This window comes from Silurus meridionalis, chromosome 6 (assembly GCF_014805685.1).
Source record: "Silurus meridionalis isolate SWU-2019-XX chromosome 6, ASM1480568v1, whole genome shotgun sequence".
Taxonomy (NCBI): domain Eukaryota; kingdom Metazoa; phylum Chordata; class Actinopteri; order Siluriformes; family Siluridae; genus Silurus; species Silurus meridionalis.
The window spans coordinates 22678180-22702760 of record NC_060889.1 but is presented as its reverse complement, the minus strand read 5'-3'; the positions used below and the strand labels follow the sequence as shown (position 1 = coordinate 22702760).

Below are 24581 nucleotides of genomic sequence, written 5' to 3'. Positions count from 1 at the left end.
TTTTCTACAATAATTAACAGACATGGGGTTAGTTGTATATTTTATTTAGGTAAATACGAACAAAAAATACAAATGGAATACATATTATTAAAGGTGCAAAGCTGGATATTTACAATATGTTAAGTAATATATATCATGACCATGCTATATTGAGTAGATACATTTGTATTAAATCAATTTATTGAAGGATGCAGAAATACCACTCAAAAACAGCACTTATTCTTTAAGAAGAATTTTCAGGCTAATTGAGGATTTGTTTATTGTGGTTATTGTGTATATTGTTTGCCATTAATTTCAAATCTGTGCTTTAAATGGTTTTTCATTACATAGTGAGTCAAGGTATAAAACCAACACAGTTTATTCAAGCAGGGGGCAGAAATGAACCCCTGGACAATAGCAGCACATGACCAGAAGCAAATAATTGTGCAAATATTGTGTCATAATTACAGCTTCTATACGTGAAGCATGATGAAAGCTCAGCTAGACCAACACGGTACTGGTTTGCAGATGAATCAACTGCCTTGTGGACTTGCTAGTTGAAATCTGCTAGCTTCATGTTAATTTCTCCATGACTGGGGTCCACACTGTTGCCCTCACCCGGAATGCAGGGCAGGCGTGGGTCAGAGGTTAACACCAAGTTTACCTTGCAGGTGACCGATTCAACCTGCACCTGGCACCAAGGTGGGAAGTCCACGGGCTGCTGCACCCTGAGGATGAAATGGAGCTGAACTCAAAAAAAGATTTTGATGACAAGAAATTGCTGTCACTATAGAAGAATTACTGTAAAATTAGTATTATTAAGACAGAAAGGGATTACTGACGTTTCACAGCAGCCCACCCCAAAAGGGTGCAGACAGGTGCATTGTATGCACCCCTGTTCCATCCAGCTCTGTCCTAACGAGTATTGCTTTCCTTCATACTCACACAGAGCTGTAGGAACAGAAAGAACAAAGAAAAACATGCGTTTAGCATCCAAACAGATGCATTAAATAGATAGCAAAGGGTGTTAACCTTTGTCTTTATGGAAGCTAATATAAGACATAAGACTAATTAGTTGATGCTCTCAAGGATTGCAGTTTGTGGAAAGGTATTTGTAAGTCACTTGCACTTGATTTCAGTCACTGAATTCTCTGTACCTCTTCACCCTGCAATCTATAAGATTGTGAAAGTACTGTTTCCAGACACATCTACATCTGAGTCATAAAAAAAAAAAAATCTATCTCACCTTGAGAGTTGAAGTGGCATTCAGTTGGAGCTGTGGAACAAGTCGTCCACAGTGAAACCCCAATCAAGATGATCATCCACTGTCCTGCCATCTCTTCTCTTTCTGTCACTTGTTGGCTGAATCACTCCCTGTTTTCGTACCTCCATTTATACCCCCCACACTTATATGAGCTTGAGGTACAGCAGCAGTGGGAGGGGAAGCCATTGGGTTGAAGAGGAAAAAAAGCTGTGGCTTGGCACCATTCTGTCCGTTTCTCCAGCGATTTGCCATTCTCCGCTCCACTGGGCATGACCTTGAAAAACAAAATACTGACATACAAAATGACTGCGTGAAGGAAGGAGGGTGAGGTGAAACCAAGAGGAGAGGTGAGAAAGAAGGCAAGAGAGAAGAAAAAAAAAGTGATGGTCATTGACTACCCTGCTTATGCCCATCTTATACCATTACATCAACATAAATTAACACCTAATATACTTGTCACCTGGCTGGTCAAAGCACGGTGATTCAGTAGCTCTATATAATGCTCCTGGGGGTGGTCAACTTCACAGCAACAACATCAATCCACAAATGGTTGCCTCTGTCGCGATGGTTACTCACACACAAACATACATGGCTAACTCCATGGCTGGAGGATGCACTGACCCTCAACTGCTTCCTCAGTCTTAGATCATACTGATGATGTCATTGACATTGCTCCATTTTGCAGGCTAACATGTGTTTGGTCCGGCTGAATCTTTAGTGTTTGGGAGAAGGAAACCCATAAAGAAAGTAATAGACATTTATTGCACCTCAGCTGTAGGTGTGTGTCAGTGTGCATGCCTACATACATTTGTTCAAATGAAATGCTAGTGTATTAAATTGCAATGCTTATTCTATTGCTGTATTGTAGATATTAAGTGGTTAATATTTTGTTGTTATCTATTATATGTTAATATGAAGATCTTTCTCATGTCAAGCTACACACTGAATGCCACGGATGCGTTTCTTTCACAAAAGCAAATGCCTGTCTGTGCGTGATAAAAAGCTCTGACTAGGATGCAAAGAAGGTAATACTCTTTGAACCAGAACCAAACATTACATACTCACCCTCACATTAGCTCATCTCTCATCCCCTTTACAGAATTGCAATAAGAGAAATAATGTTTTTAAATGTCCCTCAGGCCCCACAATTCTGTTTGGAGAATTCAAGCCTCTGTTACTCCATGGTAGTTTGAGAGGTGTTGAAAGCTGTGTTGTGTCATGCATGTGGTGCTGCTACTCAATGGCTGAGACACACGCCACAGTTCGGGCAGAGTGACTCACTACTGCCTATCAGCATCTCTGAGGAACTCAAAAGCATCTAGTACCTTCTTGCGTGCACATTATAGAATTGTTTCCGAGGGATATAATAAATCTTTAGACCACTAAAACTAAAGAAGGCTTCAATGATCATGAATAAAGATATTTGCTGAGTTAACTGTAATGTAAATCAAGCACCATTTTACTGTTGTTCGCTAATAATATTAAGTTGTGCTGACACGTTTAATATTAATCATTATTAAAAGATCTGCCAAACCAATGTAGTTGCAGAAGCTTCTGGCAAGTCCACAGTTCTTATACCAGTGTATCCAGCCAATTCTTCTGTCCACCTTCTTGTCCTCAACAGAAGGTTTAGGTGTTTCTTAAATTCGACATGGAAAATATCAGTCCTGTTTTCATATTGGTAATTATGCTTACTTGCAATGATTTAATTAAATGTACTTTTATTTGTATAGGGTTTTTAACAGTGGGCATTAGTGGTGGGTGAAGTACACAAACGATGTACTTGTTACCATGGAGGTTGTAACTCAGTGGTTAAGGCATTGGACTTTGGAGTTCACTAGTTCAAATCCCACCACCACCAAACTGCCACTGCTGCCTTGAGCAAGGCCGTTAACTCTCCCCTACTCAGATGTAATACGCTCTGGATAATGGTATCTGCCAAATGCCATAAATGTAATTGAATTAAAGAGGAGATACAGTAGGTAAAATATCACTCCAATAAAAGGTGCTCCCTTTAAACTTTCTACATAAAATACTACAAAAGCCTTCAAATGCAATTTTTTTAGTATTATTTATTATGGCTATAATGTTCCTTTTAGCATTTTTATCACAAGACTTTTATTCAACTAAGTTTATGTGAAAAGACTCTAATGTTACTCTTAACACAACAATCCATAAATATACTGATATTAATGAGTCAAACACTGACTAATATCTATACAAATTATCAGGAGCACAAAACCTTCTTTTCAACTGCTTAAAAAGAAATTGTGCAAATAAGACCACAGGTGCTGCGGCAAGTTCGAGTCAGGAGTTTTCTTGCATCATTTATTCCTCTCTAAATATTCCGCTTGCTGCTGAACTGATGCTGAACTGTACAGTATGTTCGTGCTCAGTAGATACCACCAAGTTTTAATCAAAACAAGTTCAAAACATAACGTGCGCTCTACTCTGATTTGTGACTTACTGCCTGATCGACCATTTTTATTTTTTTTCACTCATAAATAAAAAAGAACAACTGATTTTGCAAAATGTATGTGAGTAAAAAGATATTTGACTATGAAATGTGAAGTTAAAGTAAAAGTTTTCCCAAATGGAAATACAGATACATGAAAAAGCTTATTTAATACAGTAACAAATTACATTTACATTTACAGTTCATTAGTGTCCACCACTGATACCTCCTGGCTCTATGCTTTGAAATACTTCTGTTCACATGCTGTGTGTCTACTTGTCTTGCGGTCCAATGCAAATCATCAGAGACAGTGCCCTAGAAAGTGCTTCAAAATAGATGTGTGCATTGGGATTAGAATGGGACTGCCATATAATTTGTAGGACTGCCAATTATGGTTTTACAGGCCCATTAAAGGTCATTTAGGCTTTGGAATTTTTTTGTAGTCTTCTTCACTGATCACTTTAGATACATTGTCTCAAACCTAAACCCTATGTTTAAATCAATTCAATTATTTCATATATATTAGATTATTTAGACCATGTTGAAGCAGGTCATTCAAAGCGTTAACAAATTACCTGCATTCATCTGCTGAATGTCTAACCACTGGACACTGATGCTTACACACACCTTGGCTTGACCCTGTAGTTGTTGTGTCTTGTCCAGTGGCCCTGGAATTTGAGTTTGTGTAAAGTAAAAAGGCTTCTACTGTGAGTGTGTGGAGCACACAGTAGGAGAGCAATGGGGCTTGTCCTCTTAAACAGCTCTTTAACACTGAGTGGAGTGTGTAATGGACTGAGGTGTTAGGCTGGTATGAAGACTGACTCATTCACCATATTATGTGCATAACTGCTGGCAAAACAGAGAAGAGAAGTTCCACAGCTGCAGTTTGGTCACCAGTGAGACTGAAACCAGGATGGTTTTAATGTGAATTAAATGAAAGAACACTGGATTTTATTTGCTGGTTTTATTGGCTTGCTCCTTGTTTTTACCCTGCAATGAAAGTACATGGTAATTATAATAATAAAAATAATGATGATAATGATGCTGTGTTTGCCTGTGTAAACACGACTGAGGTTTTCCACACTTATGAAGGAGAACATTTATTAAATAATTGCACATTCCTTTTTGGTTACACAATACAAATCCATCTCTTCAATTCATTTAACCAGTGCTTTAAAAAAAAAAAGAAAAAGAAAAAAGTTGATAGTATTAAACACTGATCAGTTTAATTAAATAAAGTTAATTAGATCTACTAATACCCAGAGAAATAAAGTTAAAGTTTCCTATAATATAATTTCCTATTAATATAGGAAACTATTCACTTATGATTTAAATCAGTAGTGTCCAATCTTACCCTCAAAAAAATAAATTTTACATAAATTCAATTTGAAATTTATTTGTTATTATTATACAATATAAATGTTGTTAATAAAACTGATATAAATACACTATATGGACTAAAGTATTGGGACACTTGATCTTCCATGCCCTATGTGTTTCTTCTCCAAACTGTTACCACAAAGCTGGAGGCACACAATTGTATAGAATGTCTGTGGATGCAGTATAATAAAAATTTCCAATCACTTGTACTTCAGTTCCAGCATTGCAATGACCATGTGCATAAAGCGAGCTCCATAAAGATATGGTTTGGAGAGGAAGATCTTGAGTGGCCTGCTGTAGATCTCTGATCACATCCCTACTGAACACCTTTGGGATCAACTGGAACACTGACTGTACCCCAGGCCTCCTCATCTTACCTACATCATTACCTGACTTCACTAACACCCTTGCGGCCGATGAACTCAACACACTCCAAAATCTAGTGGAACATCTTCCCAGAAGAGTGGAGGGAAATATAAGAGCAAATTGGGTAATGCAATATAGTGTATAATATGTGCAATTAATCCAACTACTTCTATAATTAAATAAATAGTGTGTAAAAGAATACAATAAAAATCACCAATAACATAAGGAACTAGCAACATCAAAAAATATAATTTTTTTCTATACTACTATATCTCTCAATCTACAGATTTATACTAATTTTAATACTTTTATAATATATAATATGTATTATATTACATGACGGATCCACTCAATGGTAAAGTGTTTACTATACTATTACGGAAACGCTGGATAAATTTGTCCCAATTAACCTTCCGTCCATGAACCAAGCAGGAAGCGACTGGGGGCTCTGCAGACAGAAGTAATAGTCACCGATGTGCCCGATTGCATAGTGCGACGGCCTCCGATGGAAAGATTGGTATCGATTGCTTATGCCTTGTTGCATGATTGTGTTGTGTTTTGTTCGGCATTATGGAGATACATAGAGAAATCCACTCTCAGACTTCTGTCACCGCAGTGATTAGTTGTTAATAAACCAGTTTGTTTGATTGTGTGCAGTGTGGGATTTTTATAGAAATAAATAGAGCAGTTTCTTCCTTTAAGGAGGAAGCCACCCTCAGTGCAGGGGGCTTTCTCAGACCAGGCCTGCTGCTTTCACACTTCTGTTCCTGTACATTCTTCACAGTGCTGCGTGTTTTAGTATTATTTTTATTTTTATATTTGTAGAAGTGGCTAGAGATGGACACGGACAAGTTTAATTATGTTTACAGTTGCGACCTGGATATAAATGTCCGACTGAAAATGTGAGTACTTTTTTTTTCTTAGTCATTGTTTTGATATCAGTGCAGTTTCACCCTGATATGATAGTAAAATAATTAACTACAGCATAAATTAAATATACATTTAACCTTGTTAAACCTTTTGTAAAGGTTTAACATCCCCATTCCTGTATTGATGCGATATTTCCTTTATGATTGTGTTGATTTACCTCTCTAAATAACGTGCATATTGTTACTGTTATACGTATGATTTTATTTAATTCTTTCATTTAATCACATAATGGAAATGGAGCTCAATTCACTGTAATGTAACATCAGTGTGAGCTTCATTTATCGATGCATATGGAGAAAACAATACCATTGGAATAAGCGGAAATGGTCATTTTCATTTTTATTTTATTTTAATAAAACACCCTGAAGACCAACAGACATTACAATAAAATAGGAATGAGAATGAAAAGTATTTATTCTCTTTTATGGTCCTTTACTGAATGACAGTGTGGTGTGGGTCGGTCAGGGCCCCTGGTCTGTGTGACTGCAGTGGTTGCAGCATGACAACCCACGTGACTGTCAGGTGAACAAACTCTTTGTGACTCTCCTCTGGAGGGTCTGTAAAATAAACACTTCAGCTCACCACCTTTTTTTTCTTTGCACCGACGTCATTCCAGCTTTCACGATCAGTCCTTGATCAAGGGTCATAAATTATTGTGATCACGAATAACGTCACGGTTCCGCCAAACGGTCTGATTGCGTGTTTTCATTGCGTTAGTCTGATCTCAGGGCGCCTGTAAATAATCATGCAAGAGGTATTAATCGCTCATGAGCGACCATTTAAGTCCAAGATGTAACGAGGAAAAGCCGCTCTGTCACTGCCCACTATCAATATTCTCGAGGTTGTTGAGAAGACAGATGGACAGATATGTCCTTTCCTTTTAGACAACACTACACCCAGTGGACCTGTAGTGATGTTTTTCACCACAGAAGGTCTGAAAGTTAGATTTTATTTCTTCACTACTGATTTTTTAATTATCTTTCACATTTCTCAGAATATCAAGTTCATCCAAACTGTTATTATTGTTATTGAGTATTAATGTTCCCTGTAATTCAGGGCAAAATGCCATCACATGCAGTGCAGTTGTCTTGATGAGCACCCTGACTATTATTAGCAGTATTTTCAAATACAGTTTTTAAATATCAACCAAAGCATCAAACGCACCAGGGCCCCAAACTAAACCCTAAACCAGTAACCGGTAAACCAGGGCCCCCAAACTAAATCCTAAACCAGTAAACCAGGGCCCCCAAACTAAATCCTGAACCAGTAAACCAGTAACTGGTAAATCAGGGCCCTCAAATAAATCCTAAACTAGTAAACCAGTGCCTCTAAACTAAATACTAAACCAGTAAACCAGTAACTGGTAAACCAGGGCCCCCAAACTAAATCCTAAACCAGTAAACCAGGGCCCCCAAATTAAATCCTAAACCTGTAACTGGTAAACCAGGGCCACCAAACTAAATCCTGCGTTAAATGAAATTTGAAATATGTTTTACTCATATCTGTATTTGATCATAAAGGTTGGCTTACAAACTTACATTTTAATTAGTTATTAATAGAGGTCCAAACTGATAAAAAAAATCCATACCGATAGTTTTTCCGGTATATATATATATATATATATATATATATATATATATATATATATATATATATATATATATATATATATAAAATGCTCTCCGTGCAGCGCGTCTTATCACGTAAAAATATATAATTTATTAATACATTTATTCATATTAATTTTATCTAGCACATTTTTATATTTCAATATGTAATAAATTTTTTTTTATAATGTTTTGCTCTATTTTACATGCAATTTTATGTTAAAATTTTTTTATCCGGTATCGGATAATTAACATAATAAGTTATTATTAACATTGCTTAAATATTGTTAGATTTACCTACCAACCATATGCATATGTAAGTAAATATTTTTATTTCAATAGCAATGAATGTGAGCTTATTCATTATAAAACTTTCTTTCGGCTTTTCATTGAATGTAATCTTGAAACTTAATGCTAATTTGTCAAAAGTAATGCTCATCATGCTGCTAATCTAGCATTAGAAGACAATAAATCCATTTAAAATCATAATAAAATCTCCACAGTAAAACTGGTAGTCAATCAGGCACGTATAATTTTCTGTTACAGACCGACCTGGATGCCCATTAAAGAAAGTAAATATTATGTGGACCTCACAGAAAAATGTTTTGGGGCTCCTGGTGGTAAACGTATCCTGGTCTGGGAAATAATGGTGAAAACTACTCTAAAAACATATATTTTTTTGCCCTTCACAGAGGTAGTTTGGAAGGCAAGCGGGAACAGAAAAGCTACAAGGCTCTGCTTGAAGACCCGATGCTGCGATTCTCCGGACTTTACCAGGAAAACTGCTCAGATCTGTATGTTACCTGCCAGGTGTTTGCAGAGGGGAAACCACTGGCGCTGCCCGTTCGTACGTCCTATAAAGCTTTCAGTACCCGCTGGAAGTGAGTATAATGAAAGTTCATTGGGATTCTGTATATCCTCAAAATAGTTTTGGAATTTTCCTGCTCTTATAAACGTAAACATTTTAAGTTTGTGTCGACTGTAAAAAATATTTTGTTGTATTTTGACCTTTCAATGCCGGGATTTTTTTTTCTGGAAAATGATGTATTGATAGAAAAGTGTTTCGTCTTTTAAAAAATCAGTTTAGAATCTCATTACATTGCTCTATCGCAAATCGGTTTTCTATGATGTTTTATAACACTTGTGTTAAACATTATAACCTGCTGATTTCACATGAACACGGGCTGTTTATTTGTAGTTGGAACGAGTGGTTAAGGTTGCCGGTGAAGTATCCTGACCTGCCCCAGAATGCTCAGGTAGCTCTGACTGTGTGGGATGTTTATGGGCCGGGACGAGCCACTCCTGTAGGGGGCACCACAGTCACCCTCTTTGGAAAATATGGGTGAGGGGCTTCTGAGTAGCTTCACTAGATCTGTGCAGTGGTTTTAACAATAGTGTATGCTCATTTACATTATCTTTCCATCCTGTTATTCCATGGGTTCTTTCTTTGTTACAGAATGTTCCGGCAGGGCATGCATGACTTAAAGGTGTGGCCAGGGGTGGAGGGTGATGGTTCGGAGTCTACATCAACACCGGGCAGGACCAGCAGCACTCTGGCTGAGGATCAAATGGGCAGGTTGGCTAAGGTGAGAAGAAGGATGCACTAAAATAATACAGAACAATGAGAACAATGAACAGCGAGATGGAGAAAAAAGTTTTCTAGTGTTATCAGCATGAAAGGAGGTGGTGAAGGAGGGTGAAAGTGTGTGTGTGTGTGTGTGTGTGGGGGGGTGGTTAAAGGATATTTTTAACTACTATCTGTTCCAGGGTCCTGATCTGGAGCTACTTAGTGATGTGAGTATAAAAGTGCAGGAATGATGAATGTGTTTGTCTGTAAATAAACTCTGTGTGGTTGAAAGAACGATTATTTGCTGCGTGTGTAAACAGGATGTGTTTGTTTTTTGTTTTTTTATTCTCTTCTAACTTCTCACACGGAGACAGACTGGCAAATTCATTTATCTTTTGTCAGTTAATCAACAGAAAAAACACTTGCTCATAGACCAAGTTGGTTTGGTGAAAACAGATTGTTTTCTTTCAGTACAGGGAAATGACTGAATTACTTTTTTTTTTTTAACAATAATTTGCAAATTCCTTCCCATTAGCTAGCTCTACCATATTTTAGCTACTAACTAGAGACAGATGAACGCTAGAATTAGTTTTCTCTGCTAATTATTAGTTTTTTTTTTTAAGGTCTCTAATTTCCTTCAATTTTTTGTGACTTAGTGACTTTTAGTGACTTTGTACTAAGTAACAGAGGAAAAGGGTAGGCCAAGGTCACATTGACATAAGGCTTTAGAGCTCTCTCAAAAAAATAATAATTCTAATAGAAAGAAGATAATAAGGGCTAACATTATTCTAGCTTTTTCAAGGTAAAATAACAAGGTTTAGGGGAAGGAAGAAGTTTGCGAGAAAAGTATATTGCAAGAAAAGTGCCACTGAACCTTTGAGCTTCCTCAGACTATTGAGTCCTGGATGCAATATGAAATTGAGCTAATATTTCATGCATAAATCCAAAATCTCCTCATCTGTTCATGTATTACTTCAATGGGAGTCATACAAAGAATTTAAGTTTTTCTACTTGCCGTGGTAACAAAAAAGTAGGCACTGCCCATTTCTGGTGGAAATGTACAGGGCAGTTCCAGATTAGGTACAACTCTAGGATCATCACCTGATTGATTGAAAAGGGCTACATGTGATATTACATCAGAATGTTACTTGGTAAAGAGATTTGAACCAGCTTTTTTAGAAACCGATGTTTCTTTGTTGTAAGGTCACCTAACCAAAATCTAATGTCAAACACTGATGTGAATTAATCTGCAGTTACTATACAATCGAGCATAACCTACTGGCTACATGGCTGTTGTGCACTTTAGTAATAGTGCAGTTCACTAACTGCCTAAACGTGAGTGATGGGAACATTTGTAATGTGTGATTACCTCATACTGACCATCCACTGTGTGTTTTACTTGTGAACATGTACACAACGCTACCTTTGGCTGACACGCTGATGTTTGGCTTGGTGTTAATGCACAGCAGTACATGGATCCCCTACGTTACTTACTTACTGTTTCATATTTACATACTCCATCGTCCTCTTTCTTGTCCTGTCTCTTTCTCTCTCTAGTTGACAAAGGCTCATCGTCAGGGCCACATGGTGAAGGTGGACTGGCTGGATCGGTTGACATTCAGAGAGATTGAGATGATCAATGAGGTAAGATGGGTGTCAGTCAAAAAACATAATTGCAGGATTAAGCTGAGTGATCATCCTGTTCATACACACCACATTCAGCTCTTTAGTGCGTTACCAGGTTTGAAGTCACACAATCTTTTGTCCTTGTCCTTGACTTCAAATGTAATCAGTCAGTGTTTAAAGTTTTCTTTTGCTTTGCATTGGAACTACAATGCAAATGTAGCTCACAGGTGATGGAAGTGTATATGTGTGGTGGTCTGGGATTACCTGCTGGATTGCTTTTCTTTTCTGCCAGGAATATACTAATATTTTACCAAAATCACATGGAAATATTTTAGGTTACTTAATAAGCTTGTTCTGAATGATATCCTTTGTGATGAGTAATTTCCCACTGAAAATGGTCATAGTGAACCTATTTTTTAATACAAAGTACGAATGTTTTATTAGATGAACATATTAGATGATAGATAAAGAATTTCTCCCTATTCACTTTTTAGGGTATATAGATTTTAAAATGCTATAACTCTTGCTTGATATACATTAAAAATTAGAAACATTTAATTTCAGGTAAATGTGTTGTTTTCATATTCTTATATATTATATAAGAGCATTTCAAGATAAATAGTTTTCTGAGGTTGACACTTCTTGAGATTTAAGAATCAAATGTTTGACACTGGACATATTTTTTCCTGATTAACTACTGTACATTTTATGAGTTTTTTTTTTCTTCATATATGGCATTTTGACCTTTGTATAGGAATTTTTAATTATATATTTTTATTTATTTAATTTTACCTTAGACCAGTTTAAACCAACCGACCATCCTATAATGTGTCATGAATTTCCAGAACACTTGATTGAGGTATTTGTTACTGTTGATGTAAAAGTCCATCTTCTCTACAGAGTGAGAAACGTAGTTCCAACTTCATGTACCTTATGGTGGAATTTCCCCGAGTCAAGAGTGGAGAGAAAGAATACAGCATCGTTTACTATGAAAAGGTATGTAGGCATCTGCCCAAAGACTTTGTGTGGATTTAATGGATTTGTGTATAGCCAGCATATCCAAACTACAATCTTAGTTGTCCATTTTGTAATGAACAATCTATTATGGTCTGGAATTGCATCCTGGTTATTTAACACAGTATTCTTCCTGGTTTGTGCAGGATGGAGATGAAGCTTCTACTCTATTAACCAGTTCAGACATTGTTAAAGTCCCTGATCCTCAAATGTGCATGGTGAGTGATGAATTGTGTAGAGCTTTATGACAAAAGTGTACCTAATATTGTTTTACATATCGGTTTCTGTACATCACAGTATCTATTGATGAACCATTCTATTATATTTTTCTAATCAGAATCCCAGACGGATCATTTTGTCAGGCCTATCTGATTAATACCTACACTGTTCTGTATTTTAGGAAAACCTGGTGGAGAGCAAACACCACAAACTGGCTCGAAGTCTGCGGAGTGGACCATCTGACCATGACCTGAAGCCCAATGCTGCCACTAGAGACCAGCTCAATGTGAGTGAGGCAGAGAGCTCTTGGAATAAGTGGGTGTATGGGTGTGAATAATGAGCGGGTCAGAGATTTTACTGCAGTGTTTGTGTGTTTGCAGATCATTGTCAGCTATCCTCCCACCAAGCAGCTGACCTCTGAGGAGCAAGACCTGGTGTGGAAGTTTAGATATTACCTCACCACTCAGGAAAAGGTGTGTTTGTGATGATCGTGTTTCCAAATGTTTTCTTCTCACGCTCATTTTGAACAGTTCATGCACGAAGGTACATTATTGTGAAACCTTCAATCCATAGGTTTACATATGTCTACTTCAGATGTTATAAATAAATCAATTACAGAAACATAAACAATTTATGTAATAATTATATATTAAACTGCACTCATCATGTCTTTTGTCTGTGCTGTTTCATAGGCCCTGACTAAGTTCCTGAAGTGTGTGAACTGGGCATTGCCACAGGAGGCAAAGCAGGCGCTGGAGCTGCTGGGGAAATGGAGACCTATGGATGTGGAGGACTCACTGGAGCTGCTCTCATCCCAATTCACCAACCCCACAGTCAGACGCTACGCTGTGGCTCGTCTACAGCAGGCTGATGATGAGGTGAACTTCTAATGATAGATGGATGCTGCATAGGATCAGTGCCGAGTATTTAAGAGCTTAAGTTTATGTTGCTTATATAATAATTTCATATTTATGTCCTGAAATCAAAATAGAATTGATGCGATTTGCTAAGATGCATTATTGCAATACTGTATTGTCATTTTGGATATGAGCTCATAAAAGTATGCAGCCATAAGTATCTCTGAAGTATTCTACACTGGTGTAGATAATTATATGTACTCACAGTTTTTAAAAAGGCACTGTTCTATTAAAATAATCTTTAATTTAGACATTTTATAGTGGCTGCTTGTTGAGGAGCACATGGCGGATTTCTTCTTTGAACAAATTTCCTCATGCTTGCTACTTTCTGTAAGAAGATTTTTTAGTATGCAAGCTGAAGCAATTTGTGTAAATCAACATTTGTATTGTATTTTGCAGATGGCAAAGTTGACAACTATGCTTAAAAAAATCCATATAAAATATAATACATTGTTTTGACAATTTTTGTTTAAAAAATACACAGATATTTTGTTTATTTTGAAGATATAAGCATCTAGAACAGGGGTCACCAACCTTTTTGAAACTGAGAGCTAATTCTTGGGTACCGATTAATGTGAAGTTTAATACACACTTCTGAAATAACAAATTTGCTCAATTTACACTTAATTATATGTTGTTATTATTAATAATTAATAATATTCATATATATCTAGTCATCTATATTTCAATATTGTCATTTTCAGATTCACACCAATGCAAGTGTGATTTAAAAAAGAATAGCAACAAAAAAAAATGAGATGCAGCTCACTGGTAAGTGGCGCTATGATGAGCTATTTTTAGAAAAGGCCCGCGGGCGACTCATGTGGTCCTTGCGGGTGACCTGGTTGGTCCATGTTGGTGACCATGTTGGTGACCCCTGATCTAGAATATATAATTAATACAATTTTGTATAATAATTAAATGTGTATATATATATATATATATATATATATATATATATATATATATTGTTGTAGTAGACAAATGCTATATAAAAAAAGAATGGTACAGAGAAATGCAGCAATTAACAGACCTGATTTAAAAAAAGAAAGAAAAAATATGCATTGGTGTACAAATGCATAATCATTCTCTCACGACAGAACAGATCCAGTGCAACTGTCCCGAACTTAGCAAACAAACAGTTTACACAGTAGCACTTCTTAAAACTGTACATTTTCCATAAGGATTATACAGTTTTTGCTCACCAGGCTGATGTTTCACTCTCATCCGAGACACCAGTGTTGTGTTTTTTTTGCGTACTTTAATGCCACACGAGCTCCGCATTGCATAACTTCCAGGTACAGTTTTCTTTGTTGCGTTTGATATAAAATGCTTCCATGTCTTGGATGACTTTTTTTCTGCTGCCGGTTGACCCCGTACCGTCCGGCATTTCCGCAAGTGTCTGTGTTATCTTGCCGTCACGCTGACCTGTAACTTGAGCAACCCAACGAATCAATAACGGCATTCATTGACAACAAATTCCAGTATCAATTTTATCGATTAGTTGTTGCAACTTTAATACACTATATTCATTCTCTTTGCATAGGATTTGTTGATGTACTTGCTGCAGCTGGTTCAGGCTCTGAAGTATGAGAACTTCAATGATATCCAGGGCGGTCTGGATCCTGGCAGTAAGCGGGACAGCCAGGGCCTCAGTGAGAGCACCATGCTTGGTGATTTGGACAGGTGAGTTACAAAACACAACATAAAGAAAAAAGTCATAGGTTTACATGTAAACTTCTTTTACATCCTGTACACTGGAGATACCCAAACTTTTTTCTATAAAGGGCAAAAATTCAAACTTGATAGAGGGTCAAAATGAAATTATACCAAATGGTATTATATTATAAGTTGCCATGATTCCCCTGATTTATTCATTTTCATTTTTTTTTTAAATACATAGAAAACATTACTCTGTAATCTGTTTATTCAGTTTGCAGTTTATTTTTAGTTTTGTAGTTCAATGTAACTTCTAGTACAATGATAAAGAAACAATCCCAGATAGATAGATAGATAGATAGATAGATAGATAGATAGATAGATAGATAGATAGATAGATAGATAGATAGATAGATAGATAGATAGATAGATAGATTTACTTAACAGGCGTAAGATTACAGAATAAATATATAGATATACAGTATATAAAGCAGAATAAAGATGCAGTGTGTACTGATACAGTGAGGGTGTGATGTGGTAGTGTAGTGTTTTGTATAAAAACACTGTAAACATTGCTGATGGCAGACTTGAAGTGAATTAAACTGTCATCCTGTACAATTACTGTCATCTGGTACAAAGTTCAATGCATAATACCAATATTCAAGCTTTAAGCAATACAGCCGTATGCTTGTGATATCAGAGACATGAAGCTGGTCCTATTTAAATGTAATAAATGATTTTTTTTTGTCAATTTCGGGTTGCAGCTGACAGAATATTTTGTAAGTGAGAGTCAGTTAGTTTGTGTTTAGTGTTGGTTTACAGAAAGTTTGCTGCTCTACAGATGTAGGTACTGACAAAGTTTTTGGGTCATAAAATATATAAAAAAAAGGTTAAGTGGTCAATTAGAAATGAAGACCTGTGTTACTGGCATCCCCAACCTTTTTTTTTCCTCTTCTCATATATGGCATGGTGGGCCAAATAAAAGGTTACCACAAGCCAACTTTGGTCACGGGTCCTAGTTTGGGCATCTCTGCTCTACACTCAACAGTGAGCTAGTTGTTGTTCAAGGTTTAAATGTCGAACATTTAATCTTCGGCAATATCAATGTAACGTGTGTACATGTTATTGCAAATGACATATAAAATACTGCTGCCTTTATGCAGGTGTGTCCCCTAATATATTTTTGATACTTTTCTGCTGTTGCACTTAAATCTTATAGATGAATATTAAAATGATATATTTTAACAAAGTGGAAAAGAATTTAAAGTGTCAGTTGATCTTGTGAAGTTAAAGTAGTGTTAACACAATGTTTTTTTAAATTAGCTCCCAGATAACCTCTGCTGCTATAGCACCCACCAGCACACAGAAGGGCAAAGATGGAGCCGATGGAGAAAATCTGGAGGTAAAAGAGCCTAGAATCCTAAAGTTTCTAAGGAGGAGGAGGTGGAGGAGAATGATGATGATGAAAGTTGTGATGGTGTGTAACCGTGTGTGTGCACATGTGTGTGTTCTGCAGCAAGACCTGTGTACCTTCCTTATATCGCGTGCCTGTAAGAATTCTACACTAGCCAATTACTTGTACTGGTGAGTATCCGTGCTTATAAGCGAATAATATATTGTAGTATATCCTGTAGTGCAAATGGTTAGTAGATTGTTTCTGTGTAACATAACTTAAACTAAACTTTGTATTTGTATGGTTAATTTATGCAGAACTGCTGTTGTTGAGCATTAACCAAAACAGTCCTACTGATCAGATTTGAGAATTCAACAGCAGAGCTGCAGTATAAATCACCATGTTTGTGTCCTGAACCATATAGAAACCAACAGCATGTTTATCCACTGAAGTAACCAGCAGTGCCAAAATGTCCTCACATTTGGCCAGCTAGCGGATGTTAATGTTTCTTAAGGGACTTGAAATGACCTTTTCCTGCAGGTATGTAATAGTGGAGTGTGAGGACCAGGACACACAGCAGAGAGACCCAAAGACTCACGACATGTACCTGAATGTAATGAGGCGATTCAGCCAAGCTTTACTCAAGGTAGAAGGACACAGAGTCTTTTTTTTTTTCCTTCACTTTTCCTGTTTTCACAATCTGTCCACACAGCAAAGCAATAACTAACACACATTCAACCATCAACATAATCTTCATACTGCTTCATACAGGGTTTTCTTTTTGTCAGAGATATCATATAACACATTGTAGCTCGTACGATATTTGAAAAACAACATGATACAGTGACAGGGAGGGAAAATGTGCCAGAACATGCAGATTCATCTGCAAGTACACCTTTCTTTCCAACTTCAAGCTACAGTTTATGTGTGAAATGTAACTACATTTTATTGTAAGTAGTACTTTTACAAGACCACGGATCAACAAACAACAAAAACATTAACAAGAGCATTAGATCTATAAACAACAGAGAAATAGAAGGGGGGAAAAACTACCCTTAAAAGACACGTATTCATCATTTAACCTTTTGATTGACGTAGGTATAAAATACTTTTTAAAACGATTAAACCTACACATTGGAAATTTGTAGTCTTTCAGAGCTTCCCTAAGAAAGAGGGCTGAAACGATTCTTGAGTAATTTGAATACAAAAAAATTATTGAGGCAAATTATTTGCCTCGATGCTTCGTTTAGTTAGACAGACGAATTACTCAAGGAATCGTCATGTACTGCATACAGAGTATGAATTGCTGCCTTCTGTAATTGACTCTGACCTGTTGGGTCTGAACAACATTTATAGACATTTATGGACAACAATATTAGGGACATTTATTAGATTCTGTACCCAAGTGTTGAAGTGCTTTAAAATAAGATCTTATTGTTAATAGAATATATTTAAACCAGTCCAAATAGCTGTGGACTCATTTTTTCCACTTGCAACTTTGTTTCTCGGAGCAGTTGTGACTGATAACACAAGTATGACTACCTTTATCCAGTTATTAATATTATGGAAATGAGCTAACTGTATTTTGTGAACACAGGTGACACAAGAGTCAACGTTCAAACAAAATGAGTGTATTTTATTTTATTATAGTAGCAGTAGTAGTAGTAGGTTTCATTTTACTGTTTATCTTCAGTTATTTTAACAGTATAAATACATTTGTAAAAAAAAAGGTACAGTTTTCTTTGTTGTGTTTAATATAAAATGCTCCCATGACTTGGGATGCACACTTTTTCCTTCTGCCGGTTGACCCTGTACTGTCCACCATTTTCCAAAGCGGCTGTGTTCTTTTACAGTCACACTAACACATAACTTCAGCAGTCCAACTAATTGAAAATGCCATTTTTTGACAACGAATTTCATTATAAATCTTTATAGATTTTAGCAATTAGTTGTTGCAGCTTTAGATAATATTAGATAATACTACAGGTGTTCAAACATAATATATGTTGTGGTTTAGTACAAGCATCAAGCTGACTAATATTAGCTTTAAATTATTATTAAAATATTGCTTTCACACAGCTCTTACTCTAGGCTTGTTTGAGGCACTGCACTTTTGGTAATTTTTTATTTATTTTTTTTTATAAAAAAAAGCAAGAGTTTTACTTTTAAAGCTTTGTGTGCCATAATTTAATGATGAATTTTGTTTTGAACAATGATGTGTATGCCATAATTAAAAATGATAAAAAAAAATATAGTCACATAACAGAACATTTTGGTTCTATCACTTATGCCTAGTTTGTTGCATTGATTATTTCCTCCAGACAAAATTACGGAATCACGTATAGATAAAACTTGAAATCGCCCTCTCTCTTCCTCTTTTGCTCCCTCTCTTCCTCACTCTCAGGGTGATAAGAATGTGAGAGTAATGCGCTCTCTGCTCGCCGCCCAGCAGACATTTGTAGATAGACTCGTGCAGCTCATGAAGGCAGTTCAGAGAGAGAGCGGCAATCGCAAGAAAAAGGTACACACCTATCTATACGTATCTCAGACACCTCACCTGGATTAATGGATTTTGGTCTATTATGTGGCACTTGATGTTTGTAAATTAGCCCAGTGATATGTTTGAATCTGGCCTACAGAGTTGTGTTTGTGTGTTTGAGACAGACTGAGAGGCTGCAGGCTTTGTTGGCTGATAATGAGAAGGTGAGTCTGTGTGAGATCGATCCCATCCCTCTCCCTCTGGAGCCCCAGGTGCGCATCAGAGGCATCGTACCAGACACTGCCACGCTATTCAAGGTATACCCTCTATAACAAACATGCATCCAGCCATTCTGCTTTGGTGTGATTCTGGGAAATAAATGAACATGGTACTTTCTTTCTGTATTTAGAGTGCTCTGATGCCAGCCAAGCTGATCTTTAAAACTGAAGATAATGAGCTTTATCCTGTGATCTTTAAACATGGAGATGACCTGCGACAAGATCAACTCATCTTACAAATCATCTCACTGATGGACAAGGTCTGATATACCTGATACACCCATAAGCACATATAGAATTTATTATATTGTAAATATGTTGCTTTATTGTGTACTGCTTTTTTTTAATCATGAAGTAATTAATTTAATTTAAGAAAATGCTTATAAGACACACAGTTGAGGGATATCTTTGCCTTGAATACATTTTTATATGTGCCTACAGAATGTAAAGCACTTAAACAATTATTTAAGCTAGCTAGAGTCATAATAGAAAACAATAAGAAATGCATATAAATGTATAGGAGGTGTTTCGCAAAAGTACACATATCCCTCACTCGAGTAGAAGTGCAGATACTCGTGTTTTTTTATATGACAGATAACAGATTGATGGACTGAAAACGCCACACAATGAGAAGAAAAAATATTGATCATGTCACCAAATAGATTAAAACGAAAGTAACGAGTCTGGTTTAAAAATGCAAGTAGAAAGAACAGATATTTGTGTAAAAAATGTCATGAGTGAAAGTGAAAAGTCATCAGTAAAAAAAAAGAAATCTACTCAAATACAGTAACCATGTATTTGTACTTTACCACCTCTGCTTGTGATCGGTATATTTTGAAAGAGAAATAAAGTGCTTATTTGTTGTTCATGCAAATTTTTTTATTTTATTTGACATATCTACAAACTAATGTCATATTAAAATGTTTTGGAAAGATTTGTTCTGTTCTCACATACTTTGAGGACTTGCTAATGACTGTAATCCCCTAATGCATGCTCTTAATGTGTTAGTGAACTACTTCCAGGTATCTTGTAGTCCTCCTGAGATATGTACATGCTGAGACATGTTGCCTCCTGCTACCACGCTACGTGATACAGTTGGCAAATATAATTTAATTAATGACAAAAAGCAAAGCAGATAATTTGCCTTGTAAAATATAATCAAAGATAATAATGGCAGATGGAATTAAATACATTTACATTTTACATTTACATTTGTGGCATTTAGCAGTATCCCCCCCAGTATCCCCCTAACACACAGACATTCTCATTCTGTAGACATTGTTTACACCATACCTCAAGCTTATCATTTTTCTCCACAGCTACTAAGGAAAGAAAATTTGGACTTAAAGCTGATGCCATATAAAGTGCTGGCCACCAGCACCAAACATGGTCAGTGCTAACACACATACACACACACACACACACACACACACACACACACACACACACACACACACACAGCTTCAGAGTTCAGTGTACATTCATGCATTCTCACCCCTGCTGTGATTGCGTTCTCAGGATTTATGCAGTTTGTACAATCGGTTCCTGTGGCAGAAGTTCTGGCAACTGAAGGCAATATTCAGGTTGGACACTCGGATACACTATGACTCATTCAGCGCAGTTTGTTATTGGACAGTGGCAGGTTTAGCTGTTTTGGCTTTAAAGTGCATTGGATTTGAAAGGAAACACAGAGCATGAGGTTTCACTTACTGAGGACAAGATTAATTCTAGAAATTCCCCTGCAGCGATCAGGAACTGAAAATGGGAGATTATTTAGGGTAGTAATTTTTTACAAAATATTATTTATATTGAAATACTGAAGTTCTATACGCTTTATTTTTACGGTTAAAATAAATGTAACATTGTGCACTATAACCTGATGATCATCTGACCATCACCAGAAAAAACACTACGAATCGATATAAAGCATCAATATATATAAGCAAAGTTGAAATATTCAGTCAGTTTGCTTTTTTTCTAAAATTGTACACTTTTTTGTTTTAACAAATTCTCTTAAAGCTACCTGAATATCTCTAATTTCACATGAAACTAACTGCATGTCACTCATTCGGGTGTGGGCGGAGTGATCTCATTTTGCGGAATGTCTGTGTGACCAGATTTACCTTATGCTTGTTGTCTTTTGTGAACCAATAGGATTATGTTGAGCAGAATCTGATAAAACATGATACCTTGGCTGGAAACATGTGTATTACAGCAGAATTGTGAATATGTTATAAACAATAAATATAAAAATAAGGTAAATACACTTTTACTCTCAGTGGTTTGTGACTTTTCAGACACGTGGTACACCGAATTTGATGCAGCATAAAGTAGACCTCAATGTGGGGATACCCCCACCACAGAGTCTAGTCCAGTCCTTCAGACATTTGACTTTCCTGTAACTTTGATCTTTTCTGGATCACAAATGTCTCGGACCAACAGATAGAAAGGGGCATAGACAAGGAGGTGGTAGTTTAGTGGTTGGCCTTTGGATCTGAAGGTCATGAGTTTAAAATCCCAGCTAATCCAAGCTGACACTCCTGGGCCCCTAAGCAAGGCCCTTAACCGCATAGCTGCTCATTTGTATGAAAGAGATAAATGTAAGTCGCTCTGGATAAGGGCGTCTGCCAAATGCTTAAAATGTAGAAAACCAGAAAACATATTTCCTTCATCATTTAGTGGCAGAGGCATAAACAACAACAAAATTGCTTCTTATATATGAACCACACTGTATGTTGCAAAAAAACGTGTAAGCAATGCCATTAGAAGTTTACTAGAAGTTTGAAAAACAGATTTAATCACTGTAAATAATTCGCTGACTCCCTGTTCTTGCAGAGTTTCTTTAGAAAACACGCCCCTAGTGAAAAAGGACCTTATGGCATCAGCTCTGAGGTGATGGACACCTATGTGAAGAGCTGTGGTAAGACATTGTTTTGATTATTGAAAATGAAAATGGCCTAAGAAATGAGAAGTAGCTTAACATAGTGCTGTGCAGCTGTAGAGTATGTGGCCTGCAACTTGACTTTTTGCGTATTGTGTCTATATCAAAGCTGGCTACTGCGTCATCACCTATATTCTCGGAGTTGGAGACAGACACCTGGACAACCTGCTTCTCACTAAGACCGGTGCAGTTTTGCTTTTTACTTCATTCCATTTCATTTATTAGCTTTAATTCATAATAAAAGGCAATGGCAAATTGTGCATACATATAATGGAGCTCATTCAGATGGTGCTCATAGTTGAACCTTTCTTTCCTGCCTTAGGGAAGTTGTTCCATATTGATTTTGGCTACATTCTGGGGAGGGACCCCAAACCACTGCCTCCTCCAATGAAGCTGAGTAAGGAAATGGTAGAGGGCATGGGGGGCATGCAGAGTGAACAGTACCAGGAGCTTAGAAAACATTGTTACACAGCCTTCCTGCACCTGCGCAGGTACACACACACACACACACACACACACACACACACACACAAAATGACAGACTGGTGTTTTTCATAAGTTTAGTGTGCTTCAGAGGTGCAGTGTTAGTATTTGTGTGTTCATCTGTGAATCATCTCTGACAACTAAATCCTAAATAACACACAAAATAGCCACAGTTCTTCTTCTTTCTTTCAAGTTCATGTTATTAAACTGGTATTTTTATTTCCCTTCATTCTTTTAGTCTGGGTCTATAGTCTGGGTCTATAGGTAGTAGACTGAGCAATTTGAGTCTTAATGTGAAGTATGTTTTATAGCTTGCGTTTGTGTGTGTGTGTGTGTGTGTGTGTGTGTCTTTATCAGGTACTCGAACCTCATTTTAAACCTGTTCTCCCTCATGGTGGATGCCAATATTCCTGACATCGCGCTTGAGCCTGATAAGACAGTTAAAAAGGTGTGTTCAGTTATACTTGGTCCAGTCTATCATTCTCTATTTGATTGTGTTGAAGCCTCCTCCTGGAAAGACTAGGACGTTGACGTTCTCCTTTTCTGGTGTCCTTTCAGGTGCAGGATAAGTTCAGATTGGACCTGTCGGATGAGGAGGCGGTACACTACATGCAGAGTCTTATAGATGAGAGTGTGGGAGCTCTGTTTGCTGCCGTGGTGGAGCAAATACACAAATTTGCCCAGGTATGAAAGTAGATTAATTGTATAGGGCAGAGGTTCTTTAGGGGGTTTTGCATCCAGCAGTCCAATTAAAAGAATAAAATTCATAAAAATCTAATCATTAGAACCTCATTAGCGATTTATTTGCGAATATATGTATAAGCCGAATCCAAGTGCTTAAACATTACTCATTATTTAATGAGCAATTTGTTATTTTGGAACCATAAATTAACCATAAAAATTAATTTATCATCCATTTACAAAACACATTTGAATTAAAATGACCATTATATTGAGTCGACTGTGAGTCATAGAGATTTGGATGAAATCCACTCAGTTCGACAGAATTGAAAAGCTATAGGAACATATCAATAAATATTATAAAGCATAATAATCTAATAGATTTGGTACGTTTCCTCTGTGTGATTTTCCAGAATTGTAACATTTTAATTTATTATTAACATTATTTAGTTTTTAATCTGCTTCATTGATTAATGCTGTGTTTGTTTTTCTGACAGTATTGGCGAAGGTGAGGAGACGTGCTCTACGTTTCAAGCCCCAAACTTCCAGCTGGACACATTTTGCCACAGTAATGAAGATAAAACAAATGACCGTGGAGGACTGGAAGACAGAAAGGTGCCCAGGAGAGTCAGAAGGGTCCAAAGTGTGTGTGTAGGAAGCACCTAATTGAGAGATATTTAAGGAAATAACACAATTAGTTGTGCTGTTGTAGGTAAATAATCAGCAGCAGGGTAGTGAGAAGCCAAATTAGTATTACCGTTCTGTAGTTGATTATTTGTTGATAACAGCATGACACAAAAGTGTTTGTCCTTTTATACCACAGCCATTTGCCATGATTTGTATTAAAAATGTATAGATAACTGTGTGGAACATTTTGAGACGATTAAGTTCCTGTTATTGATTATGTTATAGCAGCTCTAAACACTAGCCTCTCTTTTTCTTGCTCCTCTTAAGAAACAGTATCAGGGCAAGTGCATTGTTATAAAATCTGTGATTTTAAATACAGACAGAACTACTCACAGAGCTGCTATAATAGGAAATGTAACATCGCTGTGGTTTAACTGCAGCTGCTTCATCAAGCGCAAATGGAAGCGTAGTCAGTTTAGAGCAAAATAATGTATATAATTGTTCTGTATAATGAACAGTCAATGTAGAATTTAATGAGCAACAGCTGTCTACAATTTAAAAATCATTGAATTACTTTTCCAAAATTGTTGGAGCTGTTGCTGTACTTAAATAAATTATAATAAAGATACGGACCTTAAACCCTACAGAGCAGTTTCTGATCAGCTTATCCTCGTACTCTCATTCTCTGGCATTAGGCTGTGTGTCTAAGCCGCCAC

At 36.7% G+C, this 24581-nt stretch overlaps 2 protein-coding genes across 5 annotated transcripts; one reads left to right on the top strand and one right to left on the bottom strand.

Annotated features, from left to right (window-relative positions):
* Positions 1-28: 28 nt before the first annotated feature.
* On the bottom strand, positions 29-2433 carry msmp1 (microseminoprotein, prostate associated 1). 4 transcript variants are annotated; one of them, XM_046851145.1, is made up of 4 exons: positions 1704-2433; positions 1226-1549; positions 822-930; positions 29-707 (listed from the first exon to the last, which is right to left on the bottom strand). In XM_046851145.1, the coding sequence occupies exons 2-4, from the start codon at positions 1314-1316 to the stop codon at positions 533-535; spliced, it is 375 nt and encodes a 124-aa protein (XP_046707101.1). In that variant the 5' UTR covers positions 1317-1549; positions 1704-2433; the 3' UTR covers positions 29-532. The 4 variants fall into 4 exon arrangements, with proteins under 4 accessions (XP_046707101.1, XP_046707100.1, XP_046707102.1 ...); XM_046851144.1 differs by having other exon boundaries at positions 1226-1955; positions 2309-2433; XM_046851146.1 differs by having other exon boundaries at positions 1226-1533; positions 2309-2433.
* A 3464-nt stretch (positions 2434-5897) lies between these two features.
* Positions 5898-24509, top strand: pik3c3 (phosphatidylinositol 3-kinase, catalytic subunit type 3). The gene is made up of 26 exons (XM_046851101.1): positions 5898-5961; positions 6270-6346; positions 8674-8862; positions 9180-9323; positions 9438-9567; positions 11106-11192; positions 12075-12170; positions 12335-12406; positions 12589-12693; positions 12788-12880; positions 13100-13285; positions 14871-15010; positions 16307-16385; positions 16500-16567; positions 16917-17022; positions 18781-18897; positions 19041-19172; positions 19265-19393; positions 20453-20522; positions 20652-20716; positions 21969-22053; positions 22184-22258; positions 22397-22565; positions 22915-23005; positions 23116-23241; positions 23736-24509. Exons 1-26 carry the CDS (start codon positions 5950-5952, stop codon positions 23748-23750), a joined length of 2658 nt encoding a protein of 885 aa, XP_046707057.1. The 5' UTR covers positions 5898-5949; the 3' UTR covers positions 23751-24509.
* Positions 24510-24581: the final 72 nt, after the last annotated feature.

Bases quoted from the DNA above. Each gene is read 5' to 3' on its own strand.
- msmp1 (XM_046851145.1), bottom strand. From the start codon at position 1,316: ATGGCAGGACAGTGGATGATCATCTTGATTGGGGTTTCACTGTGGACG. The intron at 931-1,225 runs GTGAGATAGATT...CTGTTCCTACAG, and splicing joins ATGCCACTTCAACTCTCAAG to CTCTGTGTGAGTATGAAGGA. The intron at 708-821 runs GTCAGTAATCCC...TTTCATCCTCAG, and splicing joins GGGGTGGGCTGCTGTGAAAC to GGTGCAGCAGCCCGTGGACT.
- pik3c3 (XM_046851101.1), top strand. The intron at 19,394-20,452 runs GTCTGATATACC...TTTTCTCCACAG, and splicing joins TCATCTCACTGATGGACAAG to CTACTAAGGAAAGAAAATTT. The intron at 22,259-22,396 runs GTGCAGTTTTGC...TTCCTGCCTTAG, and splicing joins CCTGCTTCTCACTAAGACCG to GGAAGTTGTTCCATATTGAT.